At 41.8% G+C, this 19,558-nt stretch overlaps 1 protein-coding gene across 21 annotated transcripts in view; it reads right to left on the bottom strand.

The window, feature by feature from the left end:
• Positions 1–19,558, bottom strand: part of NEK11 (NIMA related kinase 11) — a 200,073-nt gene that overhangs the window by 107,743 nt on the left and 72,772 nt on the right. For all 21 annotated transcript variants that reach the window (XR_010598373.1, XR_010598375.1, XR_010598374.1 and 18 more), the window contains 2 exons: positions 17,812–17,876; positions 16,055–16,181 (listed from right to left, as the gene is read on the bottom strand). Coding sequence is in view for 18 of the 21 variants with exons in the window: in XM_065583619.1 (XP_065439691.1) it covers positions 16,055–16,181; positions 17,812–17,876 (192 nt within the window). In the remaining 3 variants the exon portion in view is untranslated. The remainder of the gene's footprint in view (positions 1–16,054; positions 16,182–17,811; positions 17,877–19,558) is intronic.

Genomic DNA, 19,558 nt, shown 5'->3' with positions numbered 1-19,558 from the left:
AAAGCTTATGCCCAAATAAGTTTGTTAGTCTCTAAGGTGCCACAAGGACTCCTTGTTGTTTTTGCTGATACAGACTAACATGGCTACCCCTCTGAAATATATCTCAAATGTGTTTGTTCCTGGGGTAACACCCACAAGGTAGTTTACATCCAGTCTCTCCAGCCCATTGTGATTTGACTATTTAAGCTTGATGGCCTATTAAGGACACTTCACTCTAACAATGGGCCATACAGTAAATTCATCCCATCCAGTAAGTCTTCTTGTGGATACTTCATCACGGATATGGGAAATGGCTGCATCTAAGAGTCATCAAAGCATGTAAGGACATGTGATATGCTCATGTGACTTTGGACTCCATCTTAGGCCAGTAACTTTCCACAAACTGAGGTTGTGAGCTGTGTTTGAGTTAGTAAATTTACAGGCATATGGCAAAGGGTATAAAAGACCTCTGAGATATCTCCATTTTGCCTCTTTCCTGCCCTGATTCTCTGGACTGTGGATTTACAACTAAAAGGAGCATATTGCACTATGGACTGAGGACCTTCCAATCTTTTGGGAGTTAGCAGAGACTTTACAAGCCAGCAGTCTATAACATCACCGCTACAAACCTGATATAAGGACTTTGCAATTATTGTATGTATATGATTAACCATTTTAAACTCTTTTCATCTTTTATTTTATTAATAATCGTTTAGATTTTAGTCACTCAAGGATTGGCAGCAGTGTGATTATTGGGTAAGATCTGAGTTATATATTGACCGGGCTAAGTGGCTGATCTCTTGACATTGGAAGATCCCTATATTTGATTAAATTGGTTTTCAGTAACCACTCATTGTAAAGCCCAGTGTCTGGGTGGTGAGACAAAGGCTGGAATGCCTAAGGAGACTGCATTTTTGACTTATTGTTAACCAATGTGGCAAAACAGAACTTTACTTTTGTTACTGGCTTGGTATAATCTAATGATAGAATAACCACCAGTTTGGGGTGAGTCTGCTCTATTTTTCAGGAGTTTGTCCTGAATCTGGCATTCTCAGCTGTGACCCACTGAGATATGGTGACAGACTTACATATTAGATAATAATAACACCACTTTGCAATTCCACCAAGCATTCCCTCTAAAGACTTTAAACCACTTTACTATATGTGTGGGTAGAACTGATTCAAGCAGATACAATGACAGTCCAAGGAAACAACTATAGGAGTTATGACAAATTTCAGTTATTCACTTTTGATTAAGTTAAATACAACTTTTAGAAAGCATATCTGTCCATCTTGCAATTAAAAATGAGACCAAGTTGTTACATTTTGGAGATGAAAGTGAGGCCCATGCTGTACGCATAATACAGACAAAAAAAAGAGGCAAAATATCAGGTACATGTTTCTCAGTGGTGCTTTCTAAAACTGGACCTTAGTACAATTGGTCCAAGCTTAACAGTAGTGGGTGCTTAAAGTCCAGTTATGCTCACTCCATATTTAAGCACCTAAATAAGTGCCTGATTTTCAAAAGTGTTGGGTACCTAGCAGCTCCCATATCCCCCCAAACAATGAATATTAATACAGTAAAGAAGTATTTATGCTGATAGTATTTTAGAAGGTCAAACTAGGAGACATGACAATTGTTACATGAGGAAATGTTCTCTCAACGCAGGTACACACACACATGCACACATTATACACAGAAGTGCATATACACATGGTATTTGAAACTGTTAAACAGAAATGGTAGCAGGCAGTGGGGAGGAAAAGAAGGGAGAATTCCAGTCTGACAGACCATGGGTTGCAGCTGGCTTTTGCAGATACAATCTGTTTTGAAGACTACAGATTTTGGCATCTGAAATTGCTTAAGGTGCCATCAGGAACATAGGATTTGCCATATCAGGTCAGTGCATTTATCTATTTAGTCCAGTATCCTACCCACACCTGAGGCTTCAGGGTAAGATGAAAAAGACACCCTCAGCTATTTGTGCAATGCTGCACATGGGGAAGGGAAATCTATTCCTGATTACCATAAGCAATCAGATTATGCCCTGAAGCATATCATTTGATTACTTTTATAATCTTAGGTGGAATAGCTACTAATATTATCCAGCCAGAGCTTTGGTTTGATGACCTTCTGTGTTAGTGAAATTTATAGGTTCGCTAGTTGTGTAAAGTACCATTTCATTTTTGTAAATGTGATGCACATTAATTTAATAGAATGGCCCCCTTATGCTCATATTATTTGATCACATAGAAAAGAGAGCCTGATCAGTTTTCAGTATACCTTTCACAATCACAGTCAACATCCCTCTGATCCTTCTGCTTTGCAGAATAAATAATCCAAGCTTTGTCAGTCTTGTCTTCATATGCAAGCATTGTTGTATTTTAACCCTTTGTTGTTGCTCCTTCTGTGGAACTTTCCAACCTCTGCTACATTGTTTTTAAGGTAGTGAGGCCAAAATTGACATTTCAATTAAACACTCAAAAAACAGAAAATCAAAATTCCAGTAACTTTGTGGAGCACTCTATCAGCTCAATAGCACAAGAAATTCTGAATAATAATAATTTCCTGACATAGTTGTCTCTTTCTAGAAAAATATGTATAAATTATTTATTGTAACCTTCTCACCCAACAATTGTAAGCTCTTCAAGACAGGGTCTGCATCTTCTCATGTGTTGGGATAGTGCCTTGTACCATCCTGATTGGTGCCTCAGGATAGTAAAAATTTTTATTATTGTCCAGAGTGTTCATTATAGAAGCAACCAAAACTAGATAAAGTAAATGCCTCTTGGGGATGTACGATTGATAGTGTCAGTAGAATATTTTCTGTAATAGTTTATCCCTTTTTAAATGTACCCACTATGACATTGCGCTCCATATGATTTTATGAAAATATGTTAATGAGTATGAATATAATGTAACTGGAATATGCTTCATGCAAAAGGTCTCTTGTAAGGTATTGCAAAGCTTATAATCCACTGAGTGAGGTCATCCTATTTGTATAAATGTATAATTCTTGTATAGGAAACTAGAAACATGAAATATAACTCTGAGGTCCTATTGTAATTATGCAAAGTGTGGGCCATTAATGTTGGTTTGGAATCTTGATGGCTCCCATCAACTAGGACAATTGGTTGTAAATGGCTCTGTTACTTGTAAGCCTTCCTGTGTCCCTGTAAGCCAGTCTGGAAAGAATGGAAGCTTGGGGTCTCACAGGACATGTGACCATGTCAACTGGTACTGGAATCCATTTTAAACCTGGTGCTTTTCCATTTAGAAGGAGGGGTGGGAACCAAGAGAGACAAAAGATTCCCGCCTTGTGCCAAAGCTATATAAGGGGGTGGAACAAAACAAAGGAGGCTGAAGTCATGAGAAATCCCCTAGCTACCATCTGAGCTGGAACAAGGACTCTACCAGCGGAAAGGATTGGGCCCAGACTAGAAAGGAGTCTAGTCTGTGAAAGAAGCTTATTGGAACATCTCTGAGGGTGAGATTTACCTGTATTCAGTTTCTTAAATGTATTAGGCCTAGACTTGCATTTTTTGTTTTATTTTGCTTGGTAACTTACTTTGTTCTGTCTGTTATTAGTTGGAACCACTTAAATCCTACTTTTTATACTTAATAAAATCACTTTTGCTTATTAATTGACCCAGAGTAAGCAATTAATACCTGGGGGAGCAAACAGCTGTGAATATCTCTCTATCATTGTTATAGAGGGCGGACAATTTATGAGTTTACCCTGTATACGCTTTATACAGAGTAAAACCGATTTATTTGGGGTTTGGATCCCATTGGGAGATGGGTGTCTGGGTGATAGAGACAGGAACACTTGCTAAGCCGTTTTCAGTTAAGTCTGCAGCTTTCGAGGCATGGGTCAGACCCAGGGTCTGCTTTTGCAGCAGGCTAGTGTGTCTGGCTCAATGAGACAGGGTTCTGAAGTCCCAAGCTGGCAGGGAAAATGGGCTCAGAGGTAGTCTCAGCACATCAGGTGACAGTCCCAAAGGGGTCTCTGTGACCCAACCTGTCACACCCACCACCTTGTTTGCTTGTTTAATTAATTCTGTGGACATTTTCATTGAGCTAGTCATAAAAATCACTGTAATTTCCATCAGGGGCAGGCATGCAAGTTCAGAACTCATTAGCTTTTATAAGCAGCACAGAGTAGCTGATTGCCAATATGCGTTATATTTATCAAAGTTACATTTCATCTGCCATTATGTTGACCAGTGAGCCCCAATGTTTAAAGCATTTCAAATTTCTCACAATACTCTACAGCAGTGGATTTCAACCTGTGGTCCATGGACCTTTGGGGGTCTGCAGACTATGTCTAAGATTTCCAAAGGGGTTCACACCTCTCTTCAAAATTTTTTAGGAGTCCGCAAATGAAAAAAGGTTGAAAACCACTGTTCTACAGTTTTTAGCAGATATCCTCCAACATGCTGGGATTTGTGTAGGGGGAATTCAGTAAACTCAAGACTAAGGGTTACAAGAAAATAACGTACTTCAGTAGAGTACCTAAGAAAAATATTTATTTTATTTATCTTAGGAAATTTAAAAACAAACTATCTCTGCAGTTCTAAAAGGACACAATCCAAGCAATGAACTGTGTTTTATATGCTTCCAGGAACTGTCACTATTTTCCAGAGTGTGGGTGGATTGTCAATTAAAAGAGGATCATTTATTTTAGGCTAACTAATGAACTTCCTTTCAATATAAAATTTCCAAAACATTCACGTACATGAGGCAAATTCAAATAACTAGAAGGAATATTGGAAGACTATTATTAGTTAAGTGGGTTTTATGTTTATTTAGAGCCAGATACCACAAATGCTTACTCAGGTGAGTAGACCTATTTACTTCAAGGAGATTACATTTGATATTAAGGACTAGTCGTGTGATAAAGGTTTGCAGGATTAGGCCCTTTAAAAAGTTGTATGAATTGAACCCTTACATTAAACTAAGTCTTAAGGAAGTAAAACAGGCTTTTTACGTATACTGGTAACTATTTATTATAAAAAACGTTTTAATTAGCCTCAATTTGTATTAATCTAGTTATAATCGTCTATAATTTCTACAGTAGAAAGCAATTGCAAATCTTTTTAAATTCAAAATTCTGTGACAGAACCACATCTTTTGAAATTTAGATACTGTCCTCACACTCAGCTAATGATGTAGCATAGCTGCCAAGCTTACAATTCTTGATGGGACATTTCTCTACCCCCTTTTCATCACCCTCCCGCTGAGGAGTTTTGGTAGGGAAGAAGGATCCCATTCACCCTGGCACACCTCACAGGAAGGGGGATGGACAAGAGCCACAGACAGCTAGGCAGAAAGCCAATAGGTACTAAGATATTGAAGTGACATTAGAGTAGGATTGCCACCTGTCCAGGTTTTCCCAGGATCATCCCTTATTTTGAGGTAGTTGTCCTGGGAAATATGTAAGGGTGCTCAGTACACACACCAGCTTTCCCAGGAAATCTGTCAGTGTGCTCAGTATACACTGTCAGATGTCCAGTTTTATGGGCTCAGGATCATCCTGGATGTCCCATTTTTTTGTACCTCAGAGGTGTCAACCCCTACCTTGCAGGGAGCTTTTCTGGGAGCAAAGGAGCCTGAGGCCTGGGGTTTTATAGCCTGAGATGGGGAGTGGAGATGGGGAAAGGTGGCAAGAGAAGAAGCCAAAGCTTGGAGTGGCCAAGAGGATTTCAGATTGGAGCATAGGTACTGGCTCCATGGGTGCTCCGGGGCTGGCGCACCCACAGAAAAAAAAAACGGTGGGTGCTCAGCACCCACCGTCAGCTCCCCGTAGCCCCACCCCACCCTCCTGCTCCAGTTCACCTCCGCCTCCTCCACGATTGCGCCACCGTGCCCTGCTTCTCCCCCCGCCAGCGCTTGCTGCAAAACAGCTGATTCATGGGGCAGGGAGGGAGGGGGGGAGAATGCAGCGTGCTGGGGGAAGAGGCCGGGCCAGGGCGGGGATTTGGGGAAGGGATCCAATAGGGGCAGGGAGGGGGTGGAGTTAGGGCGGGGACTTTGGGGATGGGGTTGAAATGGGGGCAGGGCCAGGGGCGGGGATGGGGTGAGTCAGGGCGGGGCCAGAGGCGGGGAAAGGGGAGAGGGCTGCGGGCACCCACTGGTGCCGAGAAAGTTGGCGCCTATGGGTTGGGGTGCAGTAGAAGGATAAAGATCTGGGAAGTTGGTATAGGAGTAGGGGCACATGAAGCAGCCTCCCCAGATCCTCAGCTCGGTATAGCTGCATTGATTTCAATGGAGCTACATCAATTTACATGAGCTGAGGATTTGGCCCATTATTCTTAGGAAGGGAAATAGGTATCATTAAGAACAATTAGATGACTACATCAGAGATAATGAAAAGCACTGATGTTATTAGCAGTTATTGTACTATACCCAAACTTTTTTGGTATGCAAAGTAATCGGCATGCTCACAACTTTGGGGTATTTGACACAGGATTGTGTGCTTGGACCTAAAACTCAAATGAATGAAATGACAGTGCCAGCACAGTCAGCCTTAGGTTCTTCTCTTTCCAAATTTACTGGGGGACAAGGAAGGGAACATAGAGAAAAAATAAGCTTTAGATGCTTTAAATTAATCACAATCTCAATTCTCTTTGAGTTATCTCTATCTATATCTACATGTGCCTTTCAGAAATGCTGCACAAACCTACAACTCTGGCAAAAAATTCTGAAGACTTTTCTCAAGTATACATCTTGTTGTATTTTAATATACGAAATAATGAAACATGCAAAATGAACTAAGCACTTTCATTTTTGTGTGTATTTATCTGTGGATAATCTGGGCAATCAGTCAGAGACCAAACTGGGATTTTCTGCATCCTGAATTACATGATCCAGCACAGGGATAGGATTTCAAGCAAAAACTGTTTGTATGTGTGTAGTTTAGACAACATACGTGAGTGGTTTATTTGAACCAAACACTTGTATGCTAGCCCTTCCCCCCACAAACTTGCAGAACAGGTGTTATTTTTCATAGCCCTGCATGTCTTTTTGAAAGTGGTTAGGAAGAGTTTTGGTGAATCTTGCCCTTAATTCAACTACTATACTGCATCGCCATAATATTAAAATGAAACAGTGCAATAAAAAGAAACAAGAAATGCAAATCAATTAGAAACAAAATGGTTCATATGTCAAGTATTAGGAATCTCTACAATACACAAATTCTGCTGCTACGTTTTAGAATCGCTGTAGTCTCAATTATGCATCTTTTCTGTGCATCTTCAGTCCCATCTTCAGATGAATAATTAAAAAAAAAAAAAAAACCTAACAAAATAAAATCTGACAGGAACATAAAACAAAGAGAAACAAGTGAAGCTAAAATGAAAATCCCATGACAGGATGCATGTGGAGCCCAATACACCTGAACTCCATAGACCATCTGTCAGAATCTGCCAAGATCACACAGAAGAATTCGAGGGCAAAGGCTTTAAATGTAACAGGGATATTAACTTGGCTCAGGAAAACAAAAAAATCAGCTATTGATATCATTCTTGGAAAGAGTTTACTAGGTTCCTGAATGAAAACCCAATCTGTTTCCAACAAAATTACATTTCTAATCATTTCTGCCCCATTCCTCCAACCATTATTGCAGTTTTTATGCCAGAAGTGTTGATTGCCAACTTGGTTTACCACTAGACTATTTTCATTTTAAATTACTTCTGCTAATTTTAAGAAGTGAATCCTGAGAAAATATTAATATCACAAGTATGGACTGAATACCCTTAAGAGGGGCAAGTATATTGGAAATAGCGTAGAACTGAAGGGTGCTGAATCCTCCTTCATTCAAGTTGGTGCAAATCCTGCTACTATGTGGGGTCCCCCCCCCAGCAGAACTAGGCCAGTTCTGCTGCACTGGGCAGAGTGAAGGGCAAGATTTACAGGGTGAACATGGAGCTCACTTCTTCTATGTGTCCTTGTATGCCACTGCTCAGAAACTATGTGAAAGTGAGAGTAGGAGATTCCACAGCTACACAGATCTTTCCTTCCTCATCCCTTCTCTCACAGATGGCTGCATTAAGGTCATGGAGTATACTGCAGCTTCAAGGATGCAATAGTGGCCATGCAACTCATCAAATTTGAGGTCAGGAAGGTGCAGAGAATGAACAGGCAGCCAAAGAACAAGACCTCTACCTAAAATGTCTCCTCTTACCCTGCTTTTTTGCTGACCTGATTGAGTTTCCTGGAGACAAAGAATAAAAAAATGGGGGGGGGGAAAGGGGGGAACAGGGCCAACTTAATCAGTAGAGAACTAACCCTGTTTCATCTTCTTTTATTCCCAGAGGTTACCTTGATGAAGAATCTAGATATGCCAATTCAGGATATAATTTGAAGACTTAGAGTAAGACCTTGGCCCAGCTGAACTCCCATTGACTAACAGGGCTGGGAGTTCACTCTCACAGTGAAATGCAAGAGAAAGTCAGCCTCCCAGGATGCTGAAATATCATTTAGATTCAGAAATTCCCCTTTAATTTGTAAGATTGTTCTAAAGCCCACATTTTTCTGGCCTTCCCAATTTATTATAATGTAACTGACATTTCTATTCACCAGTGATACAAATGACAGGAGTTCTGTATTCCCTTCTGCTATCCTGACTTGTTTTAACAGTGGTAGAAGTATTCTAAGGTCAACAGTTTAATTTTTTCAGGGTTTCATATGATCTTTTAAAAAATATTGTTTTGTGTGGGTTTACATCTCAAGTTTGAGTTCTGGGCATAAAGAGAAAAAGAAAATGTAATTCATACAAAACCATAAGAGTTTTGCTTAATTTCTGGTTGAATTCAGTTAAAGCAACTAAGTTTACACCCAAAATGATAACTCCTTTTCCCAGTACCCCAAACTTGGCCCGAGTTTTGCTCAAAACTCAATAAAACCTTACCTGAGTTTCAGGTCTGAACCTAACCACGAACAGGCAGTTGCACAAAGCTTTCATGGTTGCCTGTTGTTCTGAACTTCCATCAAGACAACAATATATGAAAAATTACACATCTTGAAAAAGATATTATACAAATTCTAGTTGATGAATGTATTTCATTTGCAAAATATGCCAAGCACACGTTACAAAAAACAGGTTGCTCACCTTAAAAGTCAACACATAAGTTTCATATAAAAAGAGTACCTCCCATAGATTATCCCACATACTGTTGCTAAAATGTCACCATAATTATCAATACTTCACTGTCATTCTTGCCATTTTAGAACTAACTGCAGAAATTCAATTGTCAAATAAACCCAGACCTAATCCAGATATATTCTATGTAATTAATAACCTACTTCAAATTTTCCATTTTTGGTCAAGACCCTAGAACAAGTAATGGCTTCTCAGTTATATCACCATAAAGTAGAAAACAACCTCTGAATAGCGCAATCTCTGTGTTCTATCCTAATGAAATCTAGATTGGAATTTCTCAGAGTTTTTAACGATTTATTACAGTAGTATGATGCCAGCAGTTTGTGTGTTTTAATTTTGCTTGACCCAAGTGTTTCTTTTGATTATAACATCCTTGTTTACAGTATTATGTAGGAATTGCTGGCACTGTTTTAAGCTGGCATCCATCTTATTTGTTAAACAGATACACTTTTTGTCTATAGCTTATTTTTTCTCTTTTGCTGTAGAAATTACTTGAGTTCACTTTTATTTTTGGGCAACACTATTTTTCAGCCAGCAGTGGGCTAATATTTCTATTATGACCTTGTCCCGTGCACTCTTTTTTTGCCTTTTTTAATTTGAAAAAAAAAAAAAAAAAAAAAAGGAACAAGAGGTGAAAAGTGACAGAGCCTTAAAGACAAGTCCTCATAAAACAAATCTTTATATCAAAAATATTCCAAAAGAAAGAGATTCTAAGGAGTACGATAGGTTCTGCAGTACTAAGAAACCAAAATGAGGTTCTTCTCTACAGGCTGAATCTTAGCAACAGAGCTTTGCAAATATACACATCTTGCCTTGCATGAGACCCAAGAGTGAGAATCCTGTGTAGAAGACAGCCTTTAAAGACTAGATCTGAAAAGTACCATGAAATATTAGAAGTATACTATCTAAAATAAAGTTACTACTTGTGATGGTTCTATCTTGTGTGGTTTGGCACTTTACATTAAGGAAGAATAATTAACAGATACTATATCAATATACTCGACCAATTTCTGCGCTCATTTAGTCCTCTACAACCCCAATGACATCAGAGGGATTGCAAAGGTGTAATTATGAATAGAATTTGTCCCATTTCCTTTATGTTTAATGTATAGAAAGCTGCACTGATAAAACTGCTCATACTGCAAGAAAATAAAATACTCCTTATGGCAACTCAGTAACAACAACTATAATTCATGGCTTGAACAGGATTTCACTGCGTGCTGAATGACTTACTTCCCACATCTTCTGAAATCCCTCTCAATATTTTTTATTGAATGGAATGACACTTTCATAGCATTGGGCCCAGATTAACAGTGCAGAATCTGACATAAAATCATTCTCAGTTCAGTTACAGGAAGCATGAGACAAGATTGTTACTAGTGTCTAAAAGTTTGGCAATCTGTTCTCAATATTTAGAACTGTCCACAGGCGCCACCAATATATCTGAGGAGAACTAGAGCAGAAAGTGCCGTAAATCTTCAGGGATTTCAAGTAATTCAGTAATAAAACTGCAGTCCAGTGTTCAAAGTCTTTGTACAGAGAATTTCCTGATTTGGAATATTAAAAAAAAAAGCAATCACTCAGATGCATGTGCCCACAAAACAACAAACAAGTCCCTTTTTTAAAGAAATACTACATTCTTTGGGAAGGTAATGGGCCATTTTAGAATATGAGACAGTAAGGGCATGTCTACACTACGATATTAGGTCGATTTTATAGAAGTTGATCTTTAGTAACCGATTTTATACAGTCAATCGTGTGTCCCCACTAAGCGCATTAGGTCAGCGGAGTCCATCCTCAATATGGTGGCTAGCATTGACTCACGGAGTGGTGTACTGTGGTAGCTATCCCACAGTCCCCGCTGCCCATTGGAATTCTGGGTTAAGCTCCCAGTGCCTGATGGGGGCAAAAACATTGTCACAGGTAGTTTTGGGTACATGCCGTCAGTCTCCTCCCTCCCTCCTTGAAAGCAACGGCAAACAATCATTTTGCGCCTTTTTTCCTGGGTTATCCATGCAGACGCCATAGCACGGCAAGCATGGAGCCCCCCTCAGCTGCACACTGCTTTTGTGAGCATTGTAAACACCTCGTGCATTATCCTGCAGTATGTGCAGAGCCTAGCTAGGAGCCGCCAGCACGAGGAAGATTGTGAGGAGGACACGGACACAGATGTTCCTGAAAGCATGGAACGTGGCAATTGGGATATCATGGAGGCATTGGAGCATGTTAATAAAGTGGAACGCTGATTCTGGGTCTGGCAAACAAGCACAGACTGGTGGGACCGCATAGTGTTGCAGGTATAGGATGATTCCCAATGGCTGTGAAACTTTCGCATATGAAAGGCCACTTTCATGGAACTTTGAGTTGCTTTCCCCCGCCCTGAAGCACAAGAATACCAAGATGAGACCTGCCCTGACAGTTGAGAAGCGAGTGGTGATAGCGCTGTGGAAGCTTGCAACGCCTGACTGCTACCGGTCAGTAGGGAATCAATTCAGAGTGGGCAATTCTACCATGGGGGCTGCTGTGATCCAAGTAGCCAGGGCAATCAACATCCTTCTGCTAAGAAGGGTAGTGACTAGTGGATCACAAGGGCCATTTCACCAACATGGGATGGGTCAGGAAAGGTGCAGGACGCTCACATCTTTCAGCACTCCGGGCTGTCCAGAAAGCTGCAAAAAGAAACTTTCTTCCCAGACCAGAAAATTACCATTGGGGATGTTGAAATGACAATATTTATCCTTGGGGACCCAGCCTACCCCTTGCTCCCAGGGCTCATGAAGCCGGACACAGGCAGCCTGGACAGCAGTAAGGAGCAGTTCAAGTACAGGCTGAGCAAGTGCAGAATGGTGGTAGAATGTACCTTTGGACGTTTAAAGGGGAGCTGGCACAGTTTTCTGAGTAGGTTAGACTTCAGCAAAAGCAATGTTCCCATTGTTATTGCTGCTTGCTGTGTGCTCCATAATATCTGTGAGAGTAAGGGGGAGACGCTTATGGTGGGGTGGGAGGTTGAGGCAGATCACCTGGCAGCCAATTTTGAATAGCCAGACACCAGGGCAATTAGAAGAGCACACCGAGGTGTGCTGCGCATCAGAGAGGCTTTGAAAAACAGTTTCACGACTGACCAGGCTACGGTGTGACGGTGTCAGAGTGGTAGCCGTGTTAGTCTGTATCAGCAAAAAGAACGAGGAGTACTTGTGGCACCTTAGAGACTAACAAATTTATTTAAGCATAAACAGTTGTGTGTGTTTGTCCTTGATGCAAACCCGCCCCCTTTGGTGAATGTACTTCCCTGCAAGCCAATCCCCCTTCAACCACAAGTGGCACAGGAAATAAAGTCCCTATTGTTCTGAATCCATTCATTATTTATTAAAAAATACAATGCTGACTAGTAAAAGGAAGCCCGGGTGTACAAAGGGTTTGATAACGGATGCGGTGGGGGGGGAAGGAAAGGACAAGGCCACGTTGCTTATTGTAGTCACACCACAAATCAAAGCTGTTTGAATGACAGCCTTCTGTTGCTTGGGCCATCCCCTGGAGTTGAGTGGCAGGGTGCCCGGAGCCTCCCCCCGCATTCTTGGGCGTTTGGGTGAGGATATGGAACTTGGCGAGGAGGGCAGGCGGTTACACAATGGCTGCAGCGATGGTCTGTACTCTAGTTGCTTTTCCTGCAGCTCAACCAGATGCCCCATCATGTCCATTTGCTCCCCCATTAGCCTCAGCAACTCCTCCTGTGTGTTCCGATCACGCTCACTGTATGCTTTCCTGGCCTCTGCCACCAAATGCCTCCATGCATTCAGCTGTGCCCTATCAGTGTGGGAGGACTGCATGAGCTCTGAAAACATGTCATCGCAAGTGTGGTTTTTTGCCTTCCAATCTGCGATAACCTCAGGGACGGAGTTGATGTGGGGAGTATAGAAGCATTTGCAGCTGCGGGGGGTCGGGGGGAAGGGAGAGTAGACTTTTAAGAAGATACATTTTTGAGAACAAAAGGGAGACTCTTTCACAGTGAATCAAGCAATTAACAGCCAGCCAGCACATGTGTTTTAGGTACAAGGTCGCATTTTGCCTTTTATATTGAGCACCTGCCAGTATGGTAACATCACACACGGCTGGGCAATAGAATTTGGTTTCCAGGCAGCCATGGTAAGCCAAAAGGTGGGGTTGGCTTCTTCCGCATTCATAACATGTGGGAATGGTTTCAAACTGCAGCACCCTCCTTTCCCATAGCAACCAATGTCGATTGTGTTTGCCATTTAAAAGTAGGGGCTGCATTTAAAAGGAGGGGCTGCGGTTGCTGTTTAAAAGGAGGGGGAGCAGTTTTGGGGTGGATGTGCAGCACATCCCTCCCTATCCCCCCCATGTGGCTATTCTCCGGGATGATCCCTTTTAGCCAAGCGCAAACTGCCAAGCATGCCCAGGGTCTAATGTGTCGGGGATCACCAAACAGAGGATTACTGTTCCCTTACAAAACTTCCCCTATTTCAACCAGGTGACCATGAATGATATCACTCTCCTGAAGCTGACACAGAAAGATAAAGACCGAATGTTGCATGAATGCGACCAAAACCCAGGACCATTTGCTGCCATGCTTTGTGCTGCAATGATTCTAGACCACTTGCTACTGGTTTGGCCTGGTAAAGTGTCCTACCGTGGAAGACGAAATAAGGCAGCCCTCTCCAGAAACCTTCTGTAAAGGCTTTCAGAGTACCTCCAGGAGAGCTTCATGGAGATGCCCCTTGAGGATTCCCACTCCATCCCCAGACACGTTAACAGACTTTTCTATTAGCTGTACTGGTCGCAAATGCATCCCAATTGCTCAGGGCAAATCAAACATTAAACACAATTGCTTTTAACCCCTGTAATGTCGTTACAAATGTGCACTCACCAGAGGTGCCTTCTTGACCTTCAGGGACCAGGAACAATAGGCCCTGGGAGGGTATTGGCTCCAGGGTGAGGAAAAGGTCCTGGCTGCCGGGGAGAACGGATTCTCCACTTGCCTGCTGCGCATTCTCCTCCTCCTCTTCATCCACAAAATCCTTATCCGTGTTGCATGAGGCTGCCACCTTGCAGGTGTCCATGGAGAGTGTTGGGGTACTGGTAGGGTCCTCCCCTAGAATGGCATGCAGCTGATCACAGAAGTGGCATGCCTGGGGCTCTGCCCTGGAGCGACCATTTGCCTCCTTTGTCTTTTGGTAGGCTTGCCTGAGCGCCTTAAATTTTCACACAGCACTGCTGTGCATCCCTGGTGTAGCCTCTATCCACCATGCCCTGTGCAATTTTGGCATAGATATCTCAGCATTTCTTCTGCTGGATCGGAGTTCTGCCTGCACAGATTCTTCTCCCCATACTGCAATCAGATCAAGTGTCCCCAGTTCGCTGCATGCTGGAGCTCGTTTGCAATTCTGGGACTGCATGGTCATCTGTTCTGCTGAGCTTGCCACGCTGACCAAACAGGAAATGAAATTCAAAAGTTCCTGGTGCTTTTCCTGTGTACCTAGCTAATGAACTGGGAGTTGAAAGTGCTGTCCAGAGCGGTCACATTGGAGCACTCTGGGATAGCTCCTGGAGGCCAATGCCATCGAATTGCACAGCACTGTGTCTATACTATCCCAAATTAGACCCAGGAAGGTCGATTTTAGCACTACTCCTCTTGTCAGGGAGGAGTACACTGGTTGATTTTAAAGGCCCTTTAGGTCTGCGGAATGGGGTTGGTTGTGTAGACGCATTCATTATAAAAATCGATCTAACACGGCTAAATTCGACCTAACCTCGTAGTGTAGACCAGGCTTCAGTCACTTACAAATATTTTTAGAATAGCAGGAAAATTATAAACTATTGTCTAAGACAGATGACTGTGAGGGTGTGCTTACCTCTCTGGTGTCAAGTGTGTGCCACTGCCTCTGTTTCCCTATTGTGTCTCAGTTTCCCTCCTCTGGAGGTTTTCCTTGGGCTGGTAGGGTGATTTGGCCAAATCAAGATTCCTACTATCCACAGCAAATAAAAGTCCCCAAACCAAAACTATTTCCCTCTGTCTGCAGGGGTTCCTACATACCCTTTGCCCAAAGTCCTTCATCACTTAGACTTAGGTATCTTGACTTGGTTCTTTGCCCTTTATCTCAGGAGCTCATAAAGCTCTTCACCTTGGGCACCGTGGTTTTTCCCACCACTTCTAAGTGACACAGTAGGTTAGCCCAAGCTCTCCAACCACTCAAGGATCTGATCCTGGGACCCTGTGCTGAAAAGCATCTGTCTGTCCTTACACTACAAATTTCTATTTCATGGTTCCCAGGACTACCTCCTACTGTCTCCTTCCTCCCCAGGCCCTTTCCAGGCTTCTTCAGTCAAGCCCCTCACAGGATCTTCCTGGTGCCCTTGCAAGGGGAACCATTATTGGTCCTTTCCCAGATCCCAGTCACTGGAAAGCCTAACAGCAAGCTGCTGCTCTCCTATTACTTCTCCCACCAATGAACGGAACCTGTCTTTTATCCTGTCTCCCACTTCCCAACTGGCCTTGCTCCTCGTCTATGACCACCTGATCCTTCTCCACCAAGTTCCTTGACCTGGAAGAAAAGACAGGTACTGGCAGAGGCTGCGCCTGATCTTCCCTTTAAAGGCCCAGCTCGTCCTATGACAACAGCCTACTCACTTCTAAACATGAGGAACAAAGCTCCAAATTGCAACGTAGCTATGAACTGAAATAAGTGCCTTTGAATAGTTCTAATGGAGTAGTCAAGCATTCTAACCAGGTGGCCCTGACTTCTTTTGTATTCAAAAAATTTGTTAATGAAAAGAAATAGCAAGCACATAATACACGCAAATAGAGGGTGACCTAGAAAACCAATGCATTTTAATCGACTTGTTCATTACAAAGAAATGAATACTCCAGTCCAAACACCACGTTACCCACTCACCAAATGTCGGATTTTGTGTCATAACCTTGATGTTTCAGTGCCTCTGGGCTCATGTAGTAAGGTGTCCCAGTAAACGTAGTTGCCAGATCACACGATCCCATCAAGAGACGAGAAACTCCAAAGTCCCCTTAAAATAAAATTGTATTAAAAAAAAAAACATACTAGGTAGGTAAGAAAATCTAGACTAAAAATCAAATCACGAATTCTAAACTTACTTTGAGTGACTTTAATATAACATTTTATAATTTAATATTATTTAAAAAATGTGGGGCCAGATCCTCAGTTGGTGTGAATTCTCTTAACTGTTGAAATCAGTGAAGCTATGATAGTTATCAGCAAGGATCTACCACTTGAAACACAAAAACTGGGGTAATTGAATGGCTCAGAGTATTGGTAATGAGATAGAGAACTTTTCACTTCTACACTGTTGATTCAAATGCAGCCCAAGCTAATAGTAAACAGAAGTTTTTTCCATCTTATGGCTGTCTGGTATATTAAATTGATTTGACAGAGTCAGTCCTTTTCCCCATGGATTAATGTCCATCCATCTCACAGAAAGCAGCACTAATAACTGGCAACGTTGCTTATACTCTCAGCAGAGATGCTAAGGATTGAAAGGGCCTGGAGAATGAACTTTCTCTCCCCTGTTGAGGTGATTCCTACAGTTCAAGGCCAAGGCATATTATCTAGGCAGTGTGGAGAATTTTGCACTGCTGATGCCTATGCATGCTGTACCTTTTAAATAGAAGATTTTGACAACTCGTCACCATGGTGATGGGTGCAGTAGAAAAATCAGAGATTAGGTTAGATCAAATTGCTACAATATCAGTCTGGAACCTTTCATTACCATGACATTCATATAAAAGAATGTTTAGAAGAAGTAAAAAAAAAATTACTAATGAATTTAACTAACAATATGGCTGCGATTGACACAAACATACTGAGTATAAGAGTCAGTACACCTATCCCCCTTACACAGGGGAATAAAACAGATGCAGTGCATGAACATATGCACTTATACAGAAAAAGAAGGAACTGTTTTATAAGGGGAAAAAGTTATTGCTTTCGCAATTCTTTCACCAGAAAAGATTTTGAAAAGGGACATTTTATTAATGTTAATATTGTGCATTGTGTGAAAATAAGACAACTGCATATTGTGAAAATAAGAGTCCAGAGTCTTCTCAGTTCTGGTGTCTTGACAAGACTTGGCAATATGTTCCTACAAATATTTCATTTTGAAATGAAAGAGAACCAATTTATATAAAGATTAGTAAATCTAGGGTGTAATGGTTGGAAATAACTATTATAAATACCAATAACTGTTAGAAAAGGCTGGAGATTAAATTATATGCACATTTTAATGATCTATATTGAATGTTCATAAGGAGACATAAAATGATTTTACAAGAAAAACTGGCAATGATTTTTAAAGCATGGAGAAAAAAATCAATTGGTCATGAATCTTCTATACAAAAAGATATACATTGTTTCTCAAGTCTAGATCAAGTTCAAAATAAAATAATGCCTTAAGATATCCTTTTGTTTTCAAATGCTTGTGCATGAAAAGTTGACATCCCCTAGTTAAAAAGCCATTCACAAAAATAAGTATTACCATAGTTTTAGAACTATACCACAAAAAAGATACAGTGCATTTGACACCTCTAGATACCACCTAATTTAAATCTACATATTTATAACATCTGTGATGGAATTTTCTATAGTACTAAAAGTCATCTAAGAAAGTAAGGAAATCTTACCAATTTTAAGAAGGTTATTTTTCAAAAAAATATTCTTGGCTTTTAAATCCCTGTGAAGTATTCTCCTGAAACACAAAGGGGAATTCAATTTCATCTGATTTGGGGAAATTATAGTCAAATACACTAACCCAGCCACTTCCTTCATTAGAACGGTGTTACTAAAGGCCAGCCTGGCAGACTAGGACCCAGTCCTGCAACTCACAATACACAGGCACATCCCTGTACCTGGCTCCATTGCCTTCAATGGGGCTCCTTGTGGTGGAGAAATGCATCCATGTGCAATTATTTGCAGGATTAGGAACTAGGTACTGTGACAAAGTTCCTCCTCTATCTTGGTGGGTCCTGCGCTTATTGGCAGATTTTCTTGCCTCAGAGATTCACCATGTGGGTTGGGGAACAGCCCAGAGACCTTCCCCTCTGGGAGAACCCACAGTCCAGGTCAATTGGGAGGTTTGGGGGGAACCTGGGCCCGCCCTCTACTCTGGGTTCCAGCCCAGGGCCCTGTGGACTGCAGCTATCTATAGTGCCTCCTGTAACAGCTGCATGACAGCTACAACTCCCTGGGCTACTTCCCCATCGCCTCCTCCAAACACCTTCCTTATTCTCACCACAGGACCTTCTTCCTGGTGTCTGATAACGCTTGTGCTCCTCGGTCCTCCAGCAGCACACCCACACCCTCTCAGCTCCTTGCACCTCTTGCTCCCAGCTTCTCACACTTGCACTGCAAACTGAAGTGAGCTCCTTTTTAAAACCCAGCTGCCCTGATTAGCCTGCCTTAATTGATTCTAGCAGCTTCTTCTTAATTGGCTCCAGGTGTCCTAATTAGCCTGCCTGCCTGCCTTAACTGGTTCTAGCAGGTTCCTGATTACTCTAGAGCAGCCCCTGCTCTGGTCACTCAGGGAACAGAAAACTACTCATCCAGTGACCAGTATATTTGCCCTCTACCAGACTCCTGTACCCCACTGGTCTGGGTCTGTCACAGTACCTAGTATAAAACATATGAATGCAGGTGTCATAGTTTGAGCCTAGCACTCAGTTCTTTGATGTAAGGAAGTAGGTGAGCTGCAGAGGCAACATAGTCAGCCTTTAATGGAAGGTATCAAAACCTGTTGCTCTGTTTACCCATCTGGTTGCTCTTAAGGGAGCTATGTTCTGTCATCTGCCAGAAGGGTAATCCTCATCTTGAGATACTTCAGAATAGAGGAATTAAAAAGTGGGGGATCCTCAAAAATCTGAGAACCCCCTCTCAGGGAAAAAGTGTTACTTGCAAAAAAATCTATTAAATATGTATCATTCTCTCTCTCTTTCCCATCAGTTTTAACCAAGATGTTACTCAAGGATTCACATGACACCATAAGAACATAAGAATGGCCATACTGGGTCAGACCAAAGGTCCATCCAGTCCAGTATCCTATCTACCAACAATGGCCAATGCCAGGTGCCCCAGAGGGAGTGAAGCTAACAGGTAATGATCAAGTGATCTCTCTCCTGCTGTCCATCACCACCCTCTGACAAACAGAGGCTAGGGACACCATTCCTTACCCAGCCTGGCTAATAGCCATTAAAGGACTTAACCTCCATGAATTTATCCAGTTCTCTTTTAAACCCTGTTATAGTCCTAGCCTTCACAACCTCCTCAGGAAAGGAGTTCCACAAGTTGACTGTGCGCTGTGTGAAGAACTTCCTTGTATTTGTTTTAAACCTGCTGCCCATTAATTTCATTTGGTGGGGGAACAAGTAAATAACT

Source organism: Chrysemys picta, chromosome 2, assembly GCF_011386835.1.
Source record: "Chrysemys picta bellii isolate R12L10 chromosome 2, ASM1138683v2, whole genome shotgun sequence".
Lineage (NCBI taxonomy): Eukaryota > Metazoa > Chordata > Testudines > Emydidae > Chrysemys > Chrysemys picta.
Note: the sequence above shows the minus strand (reverse complement) of the source record. Positions and strands in the feature narration are given on the sequence as shown.